The sequence below is a fragment of the Schistocerca piceifrons genome, chromosome 11, assembly GCF_021461385.2.
Source record: "Schistocerca piceifrons isolate TAMUIC-IGC-003096 chromosome 11, iqSchPice1.1, whole genome shotgun sequence".
Classification (NCBI taxonomy): domain Eukaryota; kingdom Metazoa; phylum Arthropoda; class Insecta; order Orthoptera; family Acrididae; genus Schistocerca; species Schistocerca piceifrons.
Genome location: NC_060148.1, coordinates 106472025 through 106491497, shown reverse-complemented (window position 1 = coordinate 106491497; position 19473 = coordinate 106472025). Strand labels below are relative to the sequence as shown.

The following is a 19473-nucleotide window of genomic DNA, read 5'->3' as shown; positions in this document are numbered from 1 at the left end:
GTAGTTCGGATGCTTGTAATTACAGTTGTGATTTATTTGTGAGTTACCGTATTGTCGCTGTGTGTTTTCATAAATCAGGTTGTATCTATTCTGATGTGGAAATTTGCTATATAGTTTTCCATTGCGACGGTTGAAATTATTATGACTGCTGTAACCCTGAGCGTTTGCTTGTCCCCTGTTATGCTGGTACGACATTCCGTTGACACAGTTTGCTACGTGCTGTTGCGAAGCGTGTGGTCCATTATTGTAATTATTCCGCGCACTCGCACGCACGTCCTCATAGATCATATCCAAATTGTCAATTTAAATGGAATTTTGCCTCGTCACTAAGCTCGAAGTGTGGAAGAGAACTGTCATCCTCCATCTTTCCAGGAACGAAATTACAGAACTCCACACGTTGTCGTTTGTTACATTCACAAAAAGCTTGTCGTAGCAGAATTTTGTACGGTTTCGTATGTAAACGTCTACGCAACAAACGCCAGGACGGACATCGGGGACACGTTGAGCTGTCGTGCTGTGCGACCAACGGATCGCTGCGGACTCCTCGTGGAACTGTGGCGGGTGCGCTCGACGTCTTCGTCAGACACTCGGGGACGGCCCGGCGATTTGCCCTTACACACACAACGTGTTTCTTGGAATTGTTCATCCCGTTGTCTAACGATCTGTGCTACAGGATGTTCCACACGAAAATCGCGCTGAACGGTTATTACTGACCCGCAGTGCGCAAAACTTTGAACACAAAGCGCTTTCTGTTGTCCCGACACCATTTTTACTGGAACTGAAACGGGCGCACACTGCTGCTGACTGGCTGAAATGGTGTAAACTCGGGCCTGCTCTTTCCACATATGTCAAATAACATAACAGTTAGGATAGTTTTGAAATCGGGTGACGCATTTTGATTCACCCTATGTTTCTTGGAGCACAGTTCCCGCCAGCACCACACTCGGAAGCACCCGCTGGCGTGTCCCTAGCCGCCTGAGGCTCGTCTAGCTGGCTAACGCCACTGCTGTAGGCGAGACACAGCCCCGTCCTTCTCTCCCTCTGCATACCAGATCACCACGTATAGACATATACTATAGTTTCATGTGAAAAAGCGAAGTTGATCCCTGTCTCCTGCAATTAATATTAGAACGGACTATACGTCGCACATACAGCAGTTTCTAGCAATTAATAGGGTGCAAACATTATAACGATCTCTTAAATTGTTTCGACAGTATTTGCCTTAAACAGTGCAGCTGATGAGCCAGTATACATGGTGGTACCTAAACATACTCAAATATTTTAATATGTTATCCTACAAGTAAAACTAAAGAAAAAGTTCATATAAACATCGGTCCGCAAATGTTTACTTACGAAGTTACGGCTAATAAAGGATTTTGCCTGAAATTTAGCAACTTCACTAGTACGAAGCCATCGCAAAACTGTATGAGGTTAAGGTAAAGCATGATTTCCATTTACTCCGTCGTCATTGATATGATGAATCTAATAAAATATTTTCCCAGCACGTCTAACTGACGAGACATACTTACAATTCCTTCAAGAAGAAAACCCCGCTTGCTCGAAGATGTTCCACTTGCTACGCGATTGCAAATGTGCTTTCAACAGGACGGCGCGCCTCCACATTTCGCCAACCCGTCAATACACATTTAAATGAACATTTTCGCCATAAATGGATTGGTCGAGATGCTACACGTCTGTGGCCACTCAGATCGCCAGATTTAACACCAATGCATTTTTTTGTATGCAGATGGCTGAAAGACATAGTTTATGAGGACAAAGTAAATACACGTGAGGCATTACTTGCTCGCGTTGTGAATGCAATAGGCAAAATTAAGAACAACTCTGTGGAACTGAAACGAGCAACAAAATCAGTTCATACATGTGTAGCTAAATTCATTGAACTCGTTGGACACGTTTTTGAACATTTATTGTGAATGTATTGTGAAACTGTTTGCCCACTGTACAACTCCCTTAACACTGAGCTATGTTTTATCCGCTGTAACATGAATTCACGTGTGATATGGTATTAATAAAAGCAGATTATCTGACAAATTCATACAGTTTCAGTTAAAGTTATTAGCATCATTATTTCAAAATAAAATTCTCTGCAAATTCTGCTGGAAACTTTGTGCAGTCGCCTCGAATTTAAAAAACAAATTGGGCCAAGTAATAAATTAAAATTTTTACGAAATTCCTTCTTTGCTTCACTGGATGTTCTGAAAAACTACTACAGATACGCCCCTGGATCATCTCTTATTAGTTTCACCAGATGAATAACCACAAAATAAATGGAAATCGTGCTTTACTGTAACCTCGTGCAGTTTTGCGATGGCTTCATATTACCGAAGTTGGTAAATTTCAGGCAAAATCTCTCACTAGCCGTAACTCCGTAGATGAACATTTGCGGACCTGTGTTCACACGAACTTTTTTCTTTAGTTTTACTTGTAGAATAAGAAATTAAAACATTTGCATACCTTCGTGAATCACCCTATATATTCGGAACAACGGAGTGGCATCCATCTTGTGAAATGGTGTAATTCAGATTAATTTACGTTTCTTTTTTTACTATACAGGTAGCTGCAAAAAAAGTGCGTTTTGTAATTACACTTTTCGTAACATTTCAGGTTGTTCAGCAGACTGCAAGTTCGGTGAAGTTGTTTTGAGGGAAAAGTTTTTTACTTGGCCCGACACCTGCGACTTTCCGTGATGTTCCGCAGAAACGCTTGTTGGTTCATCCGAATTTTTGTGGCGGTGGTCATATGTAGTGGCTACAGTCGCCCAGATTCCGTTACAGGTAAAAATTATTTTTTTTCGATTCCTATGAGGCTGGGTATGATAATGGACAGCAATTTTTTGTGAAGTAATGAAGTAAATGTTTAAGTTTTGCACTGAGATTATTACGAATTTATTTTCCGGAATCGTATACAGAAGTCAGCGGACATAGTGTAACAGCCGACAGCTCAGGTAAGTGTTTCATCCGTTACTCATGGTCCAAGTGGTCCTTTTGGTGCCAGTTTATTTAATCACGGTAGCCTTATTTCTGGTTTGAGACGTCCTCGCCGGCGCCGTTGGGAGGCGAGTGTGTGCGAGCTTCCCTCCAGCTGCCTGCGCCACCTGTTCCCAGCTTGTCTTATTCAAACACACTAGACTAGTAGCCTACTTGAATACATCGAGGTTCTATTTTTAGAACAGCGAGAGAAGATAAAAAATAAATAAACATCAATTGTTCAGAAATCTCTCTTGTCCAAGGGTCACACAAACTTATATTCAGTACAGTTCGTTGCTCCTGCATGATAGGCAATACGTACGTGAGACGTTATTGCTATGCAAGTAACATAACTGGCAGAGATGGGCGTGACCCACCCGTGGTACACACAGGCGTGAACGTGTTGGGGTAACTGCTTTGGGTCACAGGGCAGTCATAGGAATACTGCGAGGGAACTGCGCAACATCGTTGGGTATCAGTGTATCATTGCCTTTGGTATTGTAGAAAGCTCCATTTGGAATGCCATTTGGTCATCATGTTGCGTATACAGGGTGTTTTTTACCACCGTGTACAAACTCTAGGGATTGATCGATGACAGCATGCGGAACAAGAAAGGTCTAATGAACTTACGTCGGGAAATGAATGATTTCCACGCTAGAGACCATTTATTCAATCATACACTGTTACGAAGGCTGCAGTCTAATAGTCGCTGTACCACGCAGCGACAGTTACAGTATGTACTGAAAATGCTTTCCATGTGCCTCAATCCATGCGTGTATACGCGCCATAGCGTGCTCTGTCTCCCACGCTCGCATCGGCCAGGCTGCATACAAACAGCGTCATAGGCACGCTGAATACGCTGCTCCAGTGTCTCCACATCTGGAGTTGGCTACGCGTGCACGATACTTCTTGAGCTCGCCCCATAACCAGAAATCGCACGGGTTGAGATGCGGTGAACGAGCAGGCCATGCAACTGGACCACCTTCTCCAATCCATCAACCAGGGAAGACGCCATTGAGATGCGTCTGGATGTTAACGGCAAAGTGTAGCAGCCACATAACCATTAGAATCATCAATAGCACTTCTTCCAGAAAGACGCCCGCAAGAAGCGCCCACTCGGTGTGCTTGCCGGGGGGTCTCGTCCGTAATGTGGAGGAGGCCCTTCCGGCAGCTATTGAACGCACTGGGTGTGACCGGCTGCAGATAGTAGCACATGTCGGAACGAATGACGCCTGCCGCTTGGGTTCTGAGGCCATCCTTGGTTCCTTCCGGCGGCTGGCTGATTTGGTGAAGACAACCAGCATCGCACGCGGAGTGCAGGCTGAGCTTAATATCTGCAGCATAGTGCCCAGAGTCGATCGCGGTCCTCTGGTTTGGAGCCGTGTGGAGGGTCTAAACCAGAGGCTCAGACGACTCTGCGACTATAATGGTTGCAAATTCATCGACCTCCGTTATTGGGTGGAAAACTGTAGGGCCCCCCTAGACAGGTCAGGCGTGCACTACACACCGGAAGCAGCTACTAGGGTAGCAGAGTACGTGTGGCGTGCACACGGGGGTTTTTTAGGTTAGAGGGACCCCCCCTTGGGCGAAACGATAAAATACCTGACGGCTTACCAGAGAGGACATTATCATCGTTGATAAAGAACGTCCGTCCTCAGAGACCAAAAACAGGAAAAGTTAACGTAATATTGGTAAACTGCAGGAGTATCCAGGGCAAGGTTCCTGAATTAGTATCTCTTATTGAAGGAAATAGTGCGCATATAGTATTAGGAACGGAAAGTTGGTTAAAACCGGAAGTGAACAGTAACGAAATCCTAGACACAGAATGGAATATGTACCGCAAGGATAGGATAAACGCCAATGGTGGAGGAGTATTTATAGCAGTAAAGAATTCAATAATATCCAGTGAAGTTATTAGCGAATGCGAATGTGAAATAATCTGGGTTAAGCTAAGTATCAAAGGTGGGTCAGATATGATAGTCGGATGCTTCTATAGACCACCTGCATCAGCAACCGTAGTAGTTGAGCGCCTCAGAGAGAACCTGCAGAACGTCATGAAGAAGTTTCGTGATCATACTATTGTAATAGGGGGAGACTTCAATCTACCAGGTATAGAATGGGATAGTCACACAATCAGAACTGGATCCAGGGACAGAGACTCTTGTGACATTATCCTGACTGCCTTGTCCGAGAATTACTTCGAGCAGATAGTTAGAGAACCAACTCGTGAAGCTAACGTTTTAGACCTCATAGCAACAAATAGACCGGAACTTTTCGACTCCGTGAATGTAGAAGAGGGTATCAGTGATCATAAGTCAGTGGTTGCATCAATGACTACAAGTGTAATAAGAAATGCCAAGAAAGGAAGGAAAATATATTTGCTTAACAAGAGTGATAGGGCACAAATCGCAGAATATCTGAGTGACCACCATCAAACGTTCTTTTCTGAGGGAGAGGATGTGGAACAAAAATGGAAAAAATTCAAAAACATCGTCCAGTACGCCTTAGATAAGTTTGTACCGACTAAGGTCCAAAGCGAGGGGAAAGATCCACCGTGGTATAACAATCATGTACGAAAGGTACTACGGAAACAAAGAAAGCTTCATCATAGGTTTAAGAGTAGTCGAATCATAGCTGATAAGGAAAAGCTGAACGAAGCGAAAAAGAGCGTAAAGAGAGCAATGAGAGAAGCATTCAACGAATTCGAACATAAAACATTGGCAAACAATCTAAACAAGAACCCTAAAAAGTTTTGGTCATATGTAAAATCGGTAAGCGGAACTAAATCCCCTATTCAGTCACTCGTTGACCACGATGGCACCGAAACAGAGGACGACCGAAGAAAGGCAGAAATACTGAATTCAGTGTTCCGAAACTGTTTCACTGCGGAAAACCGTAACACGGTCCCTGACTTCAGCCGTCGCACGGACGCCAAAATAGAAAATATTGAAATAAACGATATCGGAATTGAAAAACAACTGCTATCACTTAGTAGCGGAAAAGCATCCGGACCAGACGAGATACCCTTAAGATTGTACAGTGATTGTGCTAAAGAACTTGCCCCCTTTCTATCAGCGATTTATCGTAGATCGCTGGAAGAACGTAAAGTACCTAGCGACTGGAAGAAAGCGCAGGTCGTTCCCATTTTCAAGAAGGGTCATAAATCAGATGCGAATAATTATAGGCCTATTTCGCTTACGTCAATCTGTTGTAGAATAATGGAACATGTTTTGTGTTCTCGTATTATGACGTTCTTAGATAATACAAATCTCCTTCATCATAACCAACATGGATTCCGCAAACAGAGATCATGTGAAACTCAGCTCGCCCTATTTGCCCAAGAAATTCACAGTGCCGTAGACACTGGCGAGCAGATTGATGCCGTATTCCTGGACTTCAGGAAGGCATTTGATACGGTTCCGCACTTACGTTTAGTGAAAAAAATACGAGCTTACGGAATATCGGACCAGGTTTGTGATTGGATTCAGGATTTCCTAGAAGAAAGAACACAACATGTCATTCTTAACGGTTCAAAATCTGCAGATGTAGAGGTAATTTCAGGAGTACCGCAAGGAAGCGTGATAGGACCTTTATTGTTTACAATATACATAAATGACTTAGTTGACAACATCGGTAGCTCCGTGAGGCTATTTGCAGATGACACGGCTGTCTACAAGAAAGTAGCAACATCAGAAGACTCGTACGTACTCCAGGAAGACCTGCAGAGGATTAATGCATGGTGCGACAGCTGGCAGCTTTCCCTAAACGTAGATAAATGTAATATAATGCGCATACATAGGGGCAGAAATCCATTCCAGTACGATTATGCCATAGGTGGTAAATCATTGGAAGCGGTAACGACCGTAAAATACTTAGGAGTTACTATCCGGAGCGATCTGAAGTGGAATGATCACATAAAACAAATAGTGGGAAAAGCAGGCGCCAGGTTGAGATTCATAGGAAGAATTCTAAGAAAATGTGACTCATCGACGAAAGAAGTAGCTTACAAAACGCTTGTTCGTCCGATTCTTGAGTATTGCTCATCAGTATGGGACCCTTACCAGGTTGGATTAATAGAAGAGATAGACATGATCCAGCGAAAAGCTGCGCGATTCGTCATGGGGAGATTTAGTCAGCGCGAGAGCGTTACGGAGATGCTGAACAAGCTCCAGTGGCGGACACTTCAAGAAAGGCGTTACGCAATACGGAGAGGTTTATTATCGAAATTACGAGAGAGCACATTCCGGGAAGAGATGGGCAACATATTACTACCGCCCACATATATCTCGCGTAATGATCACAACGAAAAGATCCGAGAAATTAGAGCAAATACGGAGACTTACAAGCAGTCGTTCTTCCCACGCACAATTCGTGAATGGAACAGGGAAGGGGGGATCAGATAGTGGTACAATAAGTACCCTCCGCCACACACCGTAAGGTGGCTCGCGGAGTATAGATGTAGATGTAGATGTAGATGTAGTTCAGGCCTATTAGGCGATGTGGAAGGAAGGCTGGTCCCAAAATACGGCCGCCAATTATCCCGGCCCACACATACCAGCTGCACCGATGCTGATGATTCGCTGTCACCATACCATGGGCGTTCTGCGTACCATCCCACAGATGCCTGTTACGAGAGTTGAAGATACCACTCCACGTAAAGGTGCCGTCGTCTGTGAACAGGATAATTAACACAGATCCCGGAATCGTGGTTGCCTGGTGAACAAATCAGTGACATAACTGTTCCCTATGTGGAAAGTCTGTCGCTAGTACGCCCTGCACACACTGTAAGTGATAACGGTAGTGACAGTCGTCATGGAGAATGTCCCACACGCTCGTCTGGCTTACCCTGTACAGGCCGGTCCGCTGCCTGCTACTGAGATGGCGGCCGCCTTCCACACTGCTGATTACATTTTCTTCCAACTGTAGTGTCTGGTCATTTCGGGTACGTCCTTCACGACTTCCTGCATCCTAGCTCATGGTGTGCGATAAACAGTACCACCCTCTGTGAGGATATCATGCATACTGTAACTGTAGCTGCATGGTATTACACTGCAGCTTCTGTAGCAAAGAATGACTGAATAAATGGTCTCTGGCATACGGATCATGCGTTTCTGGGCACCATCAGACATTTTTTGTTCCTTATCCTCTCATTGATCAATCACTAGAGTTTTTACATGGTTGAAAAAATCATCTTGTATATTCCATAGACCCTTACAGCGATAAAAGTAATCTGTCTGTGGAACGTATCGGTAGAATTTTCGCAAAGGTTTACTTACCTGTGTTATGTTCCACACCGTAACCTTTTTTTTTAGAGACATACTGATGTTACAGAGTTCATCTTGGACGCGCAGTTCAAAATGTAACAACCGACTTCCTCTATTTCCTTCGTGTCCAAGTAAAATCAGATATGACAGATAAAGTCTCCTCTAAGAGTCACGTCCTAAAACTTCACATCAATTTTAAACATTTTTCGTGTTAACTGTATTTAAATCCTGCTTGAGTTGTAATATATTCCGTTTTCGTACGCTATGTACCATCAGGTACGTATTTTGTGCTGCAACATCGGCTGCGATCGACATTTATCCTCCATAAAAATTATCGGAGTAGCAGCCTCATTCAAAGAAACATTTATCTAATCTTTAATTGTGTATCAAAGTGAAGAGACGTAAATTTTTTAAAATTTTCATAAGTTACCAGTGATGTGTAGCACGTGTGTCGCATAAAATCATTGTTTCTGTAGCGCTTGTTGTAAGTAACATGTATCCCATTGTCTGCATTTACTGTAAACTAACGATAATTTTCATTTGGTTTTCGACTACAACCTCTAAAAATTTCACGAGATTAGTAGCGTTTATAGAAGATGCTACTGCACTATAAAGGAAACATCGATTTGCGAACGGACTGCTTCAGATCTTAACGGTAACTAGCTGTACTTGGAGCTTAACTGGCCCAGAACATAAGAAAGGATCTGCAGGCTTACTTCAATGATACTTCTTTACTGTTCTGAAAAACATTACACCAGCCACACTGCAGCCCTACTGTGAACACCGTCCTCGAACGTGGGAAGAGTTAGCTGACGTTCATAAGTTAAAAAAATGGTTCAAATGGCTCTGAGCACTATGGGACTCAACATCTTAGGTAATAAGTCCCCTAGAACTTAGAACTACATAAACCTAACTAACCTAAGGACATCACACACATCCATGCCCGAGGCAGGATTCGAACCTGCGACCGTAGCAGTCCCGCGGTTCCGGACTGCAGCGCCAGAACCGTTTCATAAGTTAAAATCAGTTGCCTGGAAGCTGCTGTATAAGGGTGCTGAGTTACCAGCAGTAATGTATCAGATATGCCACAGATACCTGAGTTACTACCATCTCCTGCTGTCGCTTCTACACGGAGTACATGATCTGTCCCCGCTGATCCGCTTGGCTGTCATCAGCTTCTACAGGAAGTACATGATGTGTCACTACTCATACACTTGGCTGTAAGAAGCTTGTACAGGAAGTACATGATCTATCACCAATCATCCACTTGGCTGTCAGCAGCTTCTACAGGGAGTACATGATCTATCAACACTCCTCCACTTGGCTGTAAAAAGCTTGTACAGTACGTTCATGATCTATCACCGCTCATCCACTTGGCTGTCAGCAGCTTGTTCAGGAAGTACATGATCTATCACCGCCCATCGACTTGGCTGTGAGTGGTCTGCCATTGGTAGGACTAGGCTGCATCGACAGTGGAGCAGGGACCAGGGAGGACTCAGCACGCGGTACCTATCACCCTAACCAGCAAATAGGAGGTGCAGGCTTCCACTGAAATCGAAACTGAGTCAGTGAGACTAACTTCAACTATTGAGTAATATGGTATGTGCAGTGTCAAGAAGAGGCAAACACGGAAGGATAGCATCTGTTCACAGTAGGAAGTTCAAATGTACGGCATGTGAATGTATCCGTTAGGGAAATGCAAGAAACGATGTGAGGGAAGACTAAGTGTACTCACTGTCTATGGCTGGAAGCCTTATTCAGCCTGCTGAAGAGGACATTCCCTCGACTGCTGAGGGAACGTGGTGCAACCGGCAGCTGGCCGCGCTCTTCGGCCACACTTGGATCATTCAACTGCGAGAGAAGGTTGATAATGGTGGTCTCACTCATCTAACTTCAGTGAGACAATTTGCTGCAGTGCCAAATTGGTCGTGCCCCCACGTTCTGAATCGAATGCAACTACTGACTCAGAGTTAGAAGGTTCTGTGACAAAGCAGCCTGAAATGTCTTGGACTTGCGTCAAGGGGTTGAGTACTCTATAGACACCCTAAATGGGTCAGGTGTGTGGTACACATCAGAGGCTGCTGCTCAGGTAGCTGTTTGGGTGCGCAGTGGACACAACGGTTTTCAGATTATACTACTCTTCATCCAGTCCAGATAACGATAGGGACCTGAAAGTGTCAGTAATAGTTCCAAAGAAGAGTCACATACTGGCAAGAGTATTACAATTCAAGTGATCAACTTCTGAATCACCGATAACAACGTGCCAGGGTTTGAAGCAGGCCCAGTAGACATCACATAATACCTGGTAAAGAAGGCTGGTGGAAACGCGGAACTGACAGCAGTGAGATACTGATAAAAATTTCAGCGTGTATCGAAAATATACATGGAGATAGTAGGCCATTTGTCCCAGGTCACAAACAAATTGTACCAACCAAAACAGAAACATAAACAGCGTGTGAGGCTGTCTGGGAAAGACTCAGTATGATCGGAGGGCATTGATTTGGAATCCGGTCCCTCTGTCAACTTCTAGACCTTCTCCAGATGCAACAAAAAATTATAGAGAAAACCGAAGCACTGTTACCTAAGTTTCTAAGTCACACTCTAATTGTTGAAGAAGATGTTAATTGTGCAACAATCGACTGAGAAAATGACAGTTTAGTAAGAGGTGGGGGTGACAAGACGTCTGGTGAAACACCTCTAAATGAGTTGTCTGAGAATTACCTAAAACAGACTGTTTGGGAGCCCACTAGTGATATTGCATCTGATAGTTTCAAAATGACCATAACTCTTTGAGGAAGCTCACACAGAAACTAGTATCAATGACCATGAAGCAACAATGATTTACAACGTACAAATGGCAACTAAAACAAGTAGCAGAATACATAAATGTTCAGAAAAACAGATAGAGAAGCAGTTGTGACCTATTTGAATACCCGAAATATTTAGCTCTGGAGAAAAGCATGCAGAAAAATTGTGAATCAGGTTTATAAGAACAGTCAGCTGTGCACTTTGAACATATGTGGAGCAGTTCATGATAAGAGGGACACTCCACAGTCAGCAGTCATTTTAAAGAAACATCTAAAAAAAAGAGACAACTGGTCAATGAATGCTAGGCAAAACGTGGGGCTACATGTAGAAAGATGCTAAATGAGATGTATTTGGCTGATGAAAGAGAATTTCGTCTAACCTACTAAGATTACCGAGTCACAGATAGGCTGAACAAATGGACTCATAATTAAACCTTTCGGTCATTAAGGCTGAAGTCAACAACAGACAACAAGCACACACACACACACACACACCTACTCACGCAAACGAAACTCACACACACCACTGCACTCTCAGGCAATTGAAACATCACTGCGAGCAGCAGCACCATTGCATGATGGGAGTGGCGATAGGGTGGGGGTGAAGAGGAGGTTGGGGTGGGGAGGGGTAGGGGTAGTATGTGTGGGCGGCGGACAGTGAAGTACTGCATGTTAGATATTGGGAATGGGAATGGTGGGGAGGGGGAGGAAAGTAGCAGAAAAGGAGAGAAATAGAAAGACTATCTTTGGTGGTGGAATGACGGTTACATTGTGATGGAATGGGAATAGGGTAGGAGCTGGATGGGTGAGGACAGTGACTGACAAAGGTTCCCACATCCCACCTGGCGTCCTCCTTTGTTAGTCACTGTCCTCACGCATCCAGTAAGGTGCCCTGTTCCCATCCCAGCAGTACACAGCCATCATTACACCACCACCCCCAGTCCTTTTATTTCTCTGCGTTTCTGCTACTTCCCCTCCCTCCCCACCTCTCCGCTGCCCTCTGTCTAACCTGTAGCACTTCACTGTCCACCACCCCACCATACTGTCGCTCCCCTCCCTGCCACAGTCTCCTCCTCTCCCCACACCCAGTCGCTACTCCCATCATGCACTCGTGCTGCTCCTCACAATGTGGTTTCAGTTGCCTGAGACTTCAGTCATGTGTGTGTGTGTGTGTGTGCTTGTGTGTGTGTGTGCATGTGCGTGTGCGTGTCTACTGTTGACGAAAGCCTCATTGGCCAAAAGCTTTAACTCTGAGACTTTTTTGTTGTGCCTATCTGCAACTCAGAATTTCTTGTCAGTGGTGAGTTGCAACTTTCCTTTTCATAATATTGTCACATTCCATCCTGGATTTTTCATGATATCACTCCTACTAAGACTACTGTAACAGAATAGGAAGGATCTCTCACAAAACCAAGGAAATGCCGGTATTATGTAAAGCTGGTACCAAATTTAGTCTTCAGACACTCGCAGACCAGGTAATGACAGCAATTAAGAATAGCAAAGCAAAATCAGAAACACTGAATTAGTATCCCGAAATGTTTCTTTAGAGGTGGTATTGTGGGGTATTGCTCTAATTTGTGACGATGACAGATACAGATGTACCATTAGTGTCATTAGTGTTGAGAAACAGCTGAGATTTAAGAAGGCTCCAAGCCCGATGGAATCTCTATCAGACCCTACACCGAATTTGCGTCTGATTTAGCCCCTCTCTTAACCAAAATCTATTGCAAATCTCCCGTCCAAATAACAGTGCCCCGTAGTTGGAAGAAGTTCGAGGAGACACCCACCTAGTAGAAGAGCAGCGGGAGTCATTCACAAAACTACTGTGCAATATCCTTGCCATCCATTTCTTATAGGATTCTTCAACATATTCTCAGCTCAAACGTAATGAGGTTCCTTGAATAGATGTACCTCATTGCCAATCAGTATGGATTTCGAAAACTCTCACATATCACATTTCCTTCATGACATCCTTAAAGCTATAATGAAGGCAGTAAGGTAAATGCAGTAATTTCGATTTTCGATAAAATCATTTGGCTTGAAACGTCCCCTTAGAACAAATTATACCTGACTGTGCTTAAACTGACACACAATATTTTTAGCGCAAGGCAATCTGGCTATCAAAGATCCCTGCAAAAGAATGGCCCTGAGTAACATTAAACTACACCTTTCAGAAATCACTTACCTCACAAAAATCTCCGTTACTCGAACTACTGCAATACGGCGAGCGCCACTACTGCCAGCTAAATAAAAGATTCAAACTACTGAAGGCACTAACTACTGATAGGGATAGTTAGCAAATGAAAGATTTTAATAGAGAACAAACACTGTATTTACCTTAATATCATCAAAAGTCATAATATATATATATCAGTTCATGACAAATTACAAAACTCCGCCATCTCTCTCCCCACATCCACCACTGCTGGCGGCTCGCCTCCAACTGCGCAACGCTACGTGCTGTTCACATCCAGCTATAGCAGTTCATGACAACAATGGCAGGCAACAATGCAAACTAGCCACATACTGCACACAGCACAGCCAGTGATTTCATTTTCATACAGAGAGCGCTATGTGGCGGCGGCGTTACCAATATAAGAACCTAAACAGCCTGCTTACATAAAGAAAACATAAACAGCCTACTTACATAGCCCCCACGCTCCCCACAAAAAATTTTACAAATGGTGTTGGGCACTGGCCAATACAGATTTGAAAAAAATTTTCACAATTACAGTAACAAAGATATAAAATGCACACACTGATTAATACAATGTTGATCAAAAGCTAAAATTTTCTCACAGTCCATAAAGACAGTCCTGATCATTCATCATAATAGTAATTACAGTTTTTTTCACAAAGTCTCATTAGTAAAAAAATTGCACACAGAAGTAGTGGATTTCCATGCAGTCTTGAAGAAGTAGTGGCGTCCTTCCAACGGAAAGACAGTACTGACTCTTGACATCCAGACAGGTAATGGGCCACAACAGAGCAAACCCACAGCAGAGTCATTCGACGTTTTGAAGAATATTGGTAGGTAGGTCATCACAGAGTAGACCCACTGTAGTCCTGGTAGAATTACAGTATTGGTGGGCCACCAGAGGTGCAGACCCACTGCAGTCCTTGTAGAAATAATGGTACTGGTGAGTCAGCATGCTCAGTCGACTCGAGGCAGCCGCACGGAGCACACAGCCATGCCGTACCGCCGTAGAAGATACCCACTGTAGTCCTTGTAGAGATGGCCAGCAGCCATCTGTTGCGACTGTGCAGGTGCACAATCACCATCGAAGAGTCTTGCAGAGAAGATAGCAAGTCCATATACCCCCACTTGTGCACTCACAAAGTTTGTGGAATTGTCATTGCTTGCAGACAGAATACCAAGTCCATAAGCCACCACTTGTACACTCACGTAGTTTTTGGAATTTTCCTTTGAACCAGCAATGCTGTTATCCAGTCCCTTGCTGAATTATCAACACACGTGCAAACACTAACAGTCCCAACTTCTCACATAGTAGCCATATAGTATGACCAACAGAAAAGTGTGCAGTGAAATGAATGCTTACAAGTTAATAATATGATGAACTGGTGTCAATTACAATTTTATGACGAAAGAATACAATTACAAAGGTACAAAATACATCATTAAAAACATAACAATACAGATAACATTTGTAGTAATACAGGCTCTACAAAAGAATAGAAATAAACAGATACATCAGTGTTATAGGAATTATGACATAAGTAAATACATAAAAGATCAGAATAACTTGCGAAACATCAGCTTCACATATGAGCAACAAAACAGAACAGATAAATAATGTCTAAGCATATTAACAAGGTAAATAACATATTATTAATGCCAATTATATTCGAGGATAACAGTATTCCTCATCATAGTGAATGTAGCTTAGTATTAGAAGAAAAAAAATTCTATGAAACTACACAGAGACAGGAAGAAAACAAATACACAAAGGTACACAAACACATAGTAGGATAACACAAAAGGAAAGGACAGGGTTTGTTTCATTGCAGTATTTGGTACTGCAGTCCACCCCACAACTTCATTCGATAGATCTTTCGTCTTATTTCAACATTTGTTTCCACCAAAAAAATCCTATCCAAGCATGCTTTCTGTATTCTGTTCACATCCTCTTTCAAAAATAGTTTTTCTCCACTGTGCACTACTTTTTTTTGGCCAAACTATTTTCTTATAGCTTCTTAATGCATTTCTTCCAATTCATCATAGTTAGTTTCTTATATAGTCTACCCCTTCTTAAGCTAACTTAAATCTACTGAGCTCAGATATATACACCAAGGGACGAGGCAATGCAGCATCACATAAAACAGTTAATATAAACAGCAATGAAAGAAAAATGCAGATTTGCGAAGCAAGCAGCATTAAGAAATTAGCAAAAGTCAAATTCAATAACACTATGCCTGGCAAACAGCAGCAGCAAATATAAAAAATATAAAAAATATAAAACATATCTACACATGACAAAGCTCAAGCAGAAAAAATATTACACTAAAATGGCCATGTCTAATACCTATGTCACATCTTAACATTAGAGTGATGCATCACAAAAACTTACGCTAGTAGATAAGTTACCAAATAGTAAAAATTATTTATGCAATTCCTGTGAAGGGAAATGTCTTTTTTGTGCTCCCTCATTTTTTTTTGGATAGATCATAAAATTATTTACTGGATCTGTAGGCATAAAATATTTATATTAGTACATATATTAAATTTTATTTTAATCAATGCTGCAGTGCAGCTAGAAACTTGATATTAAACAAAATGTGTAAATAAATACATAAAGCAAGCCATATGGCATTTTTCTTAACTAGCAAGACAATAGCTGTGAAATGTTTCTCATCGTTTCATTAGGCATTTGAGTAAATATCATAAATTACGAGCTCCACCATATGCTTTCAACAAGGAGATGTCAGTAGTGCGGACAATGGCCTTCCCTTTCTTTTTTTTTCTACCTGTGCTTCTGATGAGGCACTCACACTAATGGCTTGTTCTCCAGGTGTCTGACACAGCTGTGTGCCCACGACGCACGTGCAGATGGTCACTTAACATTCTTATGGAAATATTTACGACATTTTTCCGCTACAGTGACAGTCTCATATAAAAATTTCACAGGTCGAGAATTTACGTTGCAAATGTGTAGAAACCAAATCCTATGAATATAACAGTGTCCAAAAAAGTTTCGCCGGCATTGTGATACATTCACGCATCTACACACACATTTCATAACTCTTAAAGTACGATTCTTGGTTTCCAACATCCTTTTTCAAAAGTCAAGAGTCCCTAACTTCTATTCATTATTCCTTACCTTATTCGTCAACACTTCTTCAATATTTCATCATAACATACGTAGCATAATCAAATAACTCATATAGCATTAGCTTATTGATCATAAACATACCTCAGCAGCATTATACACATCGTCGTCATAAAAATAACATCATAACACCTCAGTCAAATCTCAAAATCGTCGTAGCTTTCTGCAATAATTTCAAAACCTAAAGAAAATTCTCTGCTCATGTCAATAGTGTCATCTACCTCAAACGTACTTTAAAAATCATGATCTCATACCAAATACATCATTCAAAGCTCTCAGAGTATCACAATGGTTCTGAAAAAATATGAAGAGTTCACACAGTACAGACAAAATACAATTTCATAAGTGTGAAGTTACCCAACTGTGTAATTGCGTAAACATCTGTCACTGACATAGTAAAAAGGTTTGTCTCTCTCAGTTAAATGATCAGATAGCTGTGTAATTCGTGTTAGAGAAATATGGTACCGATGTGTAAAGTTGTATAAGCAAATACCATATTAGCTAGGGCTCCTTGTGCTTGCCAAACACATGATACACAAAGTAGGCGTGTACCCCCCTGAGGTTTAATGTAATTATACCCTTAGGTGTTACAGATTACAGCAATGGAATGAAATGTATCACGGAAAACTTTCTTTGTAATTCAAAAATCTGTAAAAATAAATGTTTTAAGTACAAAATTAATCACTCAAATACGTGTCCTGTAGCGCTAAATATGCGTCTTGCTGTAAGATAATCTCTGGGAAGTGTCGTAGTTATTGTCCTCTGAAAGCTAAGTTCTGCAGAAGTCAATGTACTTACCTCATGATACACAAAAGTGAAATGCTTTGTCAGACTTAGAATCTGTCTGTGGTGTTTCTGTTTCATATCTGCACAGTTTTTCTGTATTATTCTGGAAAGCAAAACATGTTTTATTAGTAACTTTTGTGATATAGCTACAATGAGACAGCCTTTTCCGTAGCACAACAATACGTTACAGCACAGTACGTTCTTCACCACGTAGATTCGATTTCAACACAAATGGACACTCTGAAACTTGGTTCAGAAAAACACACTGAGGAAATGTGTTCACTATCGGAGAAAGTAGCTGAACTTTCGGATCAGGTCACTAACTTATCTACAAAGGTAGATGATGATCTGAATGACACAAGACCCGTAGCCTTCACTGACACAGAAGAGTATGAACAAATAAGAAAATTCAAACAAAATCAAAATCAAATCAATACACAGTACTAAAGAGAAATCCGGGAAGTACAAGATCAGCTGACACAGGTAATACAAGAATTACATATTTCAGAGGACACTCGCGCTCCAGTACGGGAAGAGGGACATACTAGAAATACGGAACAACAACAAAATAAGAACACAGGACACTTCGGAAATTATGAAAGAAATTGGCAAGGCGCATTGGATTTTGAGATGGAACCGCCGAAACGACGTAACAATGACCGACATGTGACTCGCCGACATGATGATTTTGACTATAAGCTGTTCATTACTACACGTAAATTCAAAACATTTAAGAATCCTGGCAGGGTCGCCTTATGAAACGTCCCCTTAGAACAAATTATACCTGACTGTGCTTAAACTGACACACAATATTTTTAGCGCAATGCAATCTGACTATCAAAGATCCCTGCAAAAGAATGGCCCTGAGTAACATTAAACTACACCTTTCAGAAATCACTTACCTCACAAAAATCTCCGTTACTCGAACTACTGCAATACGGCGAGCGCCACTACTGCCAGCTAAATAAAAGATTCAAACTACTGAAGGCACTAACTACTGATAGGGATAGTTAGCAAATGAAAGATTTTAATAGAGAACAAACACTGTATTTACCTTAATATCATCAAAAGTCATAATATATATATATCAGTTCATGACAAATTACAAAACTCCGCCATCTCTCTCCCCACATCCACCACTGCTGGCGGCTCGCCTCCAACTGCGCAACGCTACGTGCTGTTCACATCCAGCTATAGCAGTTCATGACAACAATGGCAGGCAACAATGCAAACTAGCCACATACTGCACACAGCACAGCCAGTGATTTCATTTTCATACAGAGAGCGCTATGTGGCGGCGGCGTTACCAATATAAGAACCTAAACAGCCTGCTTACATAAAGAAAACATAAACAGCCTACTTACAGGCTCACTGCCATAACCACACTTATTACCAAAAGTAAGATTATATGGGGTATGATGCTAAATTTGTGACTTAACTGAGGATTTATTTGTTAGGGAGGACTCTGCGTGTTGCTTTAATGGAGAGAAATTAGTGTGTACAATGTAAGTGTATTGCTACTCGAATTTGATGTAATTCTATCATTAATAGTCTGTGAAAGAATTGAAACGTTAGAACTTCAGTTGAAACACTGGTTCATGCAAGCGGGAAGTAGGTGTGTAATCATCTGAAACTTGAAAGAAAGGCTCCTTTGCACGTACAGTAAATTGGTGGCTAGCACGCAAAGTGTTCACACCTTGTGAACTGAACGACGCAAGAAGAGCGGCAAAATTATTTAAAGTAGCCTCACATGTCGAATAACGTAGTCTCATTTTTCAAGTTATTTACTGGTTAGCACTGAAATACCGTACCAAGCAGAGAATATACAGCAAGAGCCATGGATATTTTTGGCACATTTTTTGAATAGCCACATGAGATCGACACTGCGACCACCTGCATCTCTCAGAATCATTTGAGTACTGACTAATTGCATAGACCACTTATCTGTTCTATTAATGAAGAATAAGTTTTTGTTCCCTAAACAATGGGTTGGGCACTCTTATTTTATGCGCAATCATTTACTTAAACAAGGTCCTATTCCAAGTGCTGTAATAATCCCAGCATTGAACTGAAAACTAATTACCTCCCATAAAAAAAACCAATAACTTGTGTGGAGTAGTTGACACTATAAGTATTCAGTCAGGCCAAGTTTTGACGTACTCCACGTTTTTTACGTACAAGGATAGTTGATTTTTTATTAAACTGTAATTGCAAATAATAGATTTCAAGTATCGTACTTAAAGATTGTTCGTCTTAAAATCTTAGTACAGTGTAACAGTTA

The 19473-nt window shown here is 41.8% G+C and overlaps 1 protein-coding gene across 1 annotated transcript in view; it reads left to right on the top strand.

Annotated features, from left to right (window-relative positions):
* LOC124719759 (ankyrin-3-like) overlaps positions 1–19473 on the top strand; it is a 116315-nt gene that overhangs the window by 13465 nt on the left and 83377 nt on the right. The window contains exon 2 of the mRNA XM_047244958.1: positions 2626–2795. Within this exon, the coding sequence (XP_047100914.1) occupies positions 2708–2795 (88 nt within the window). The 5' untranslated portion in view covers positions 2626–2707. The remainder of the gene's footprint in view (positions 1–2625; positions 2796–19473) is intronic.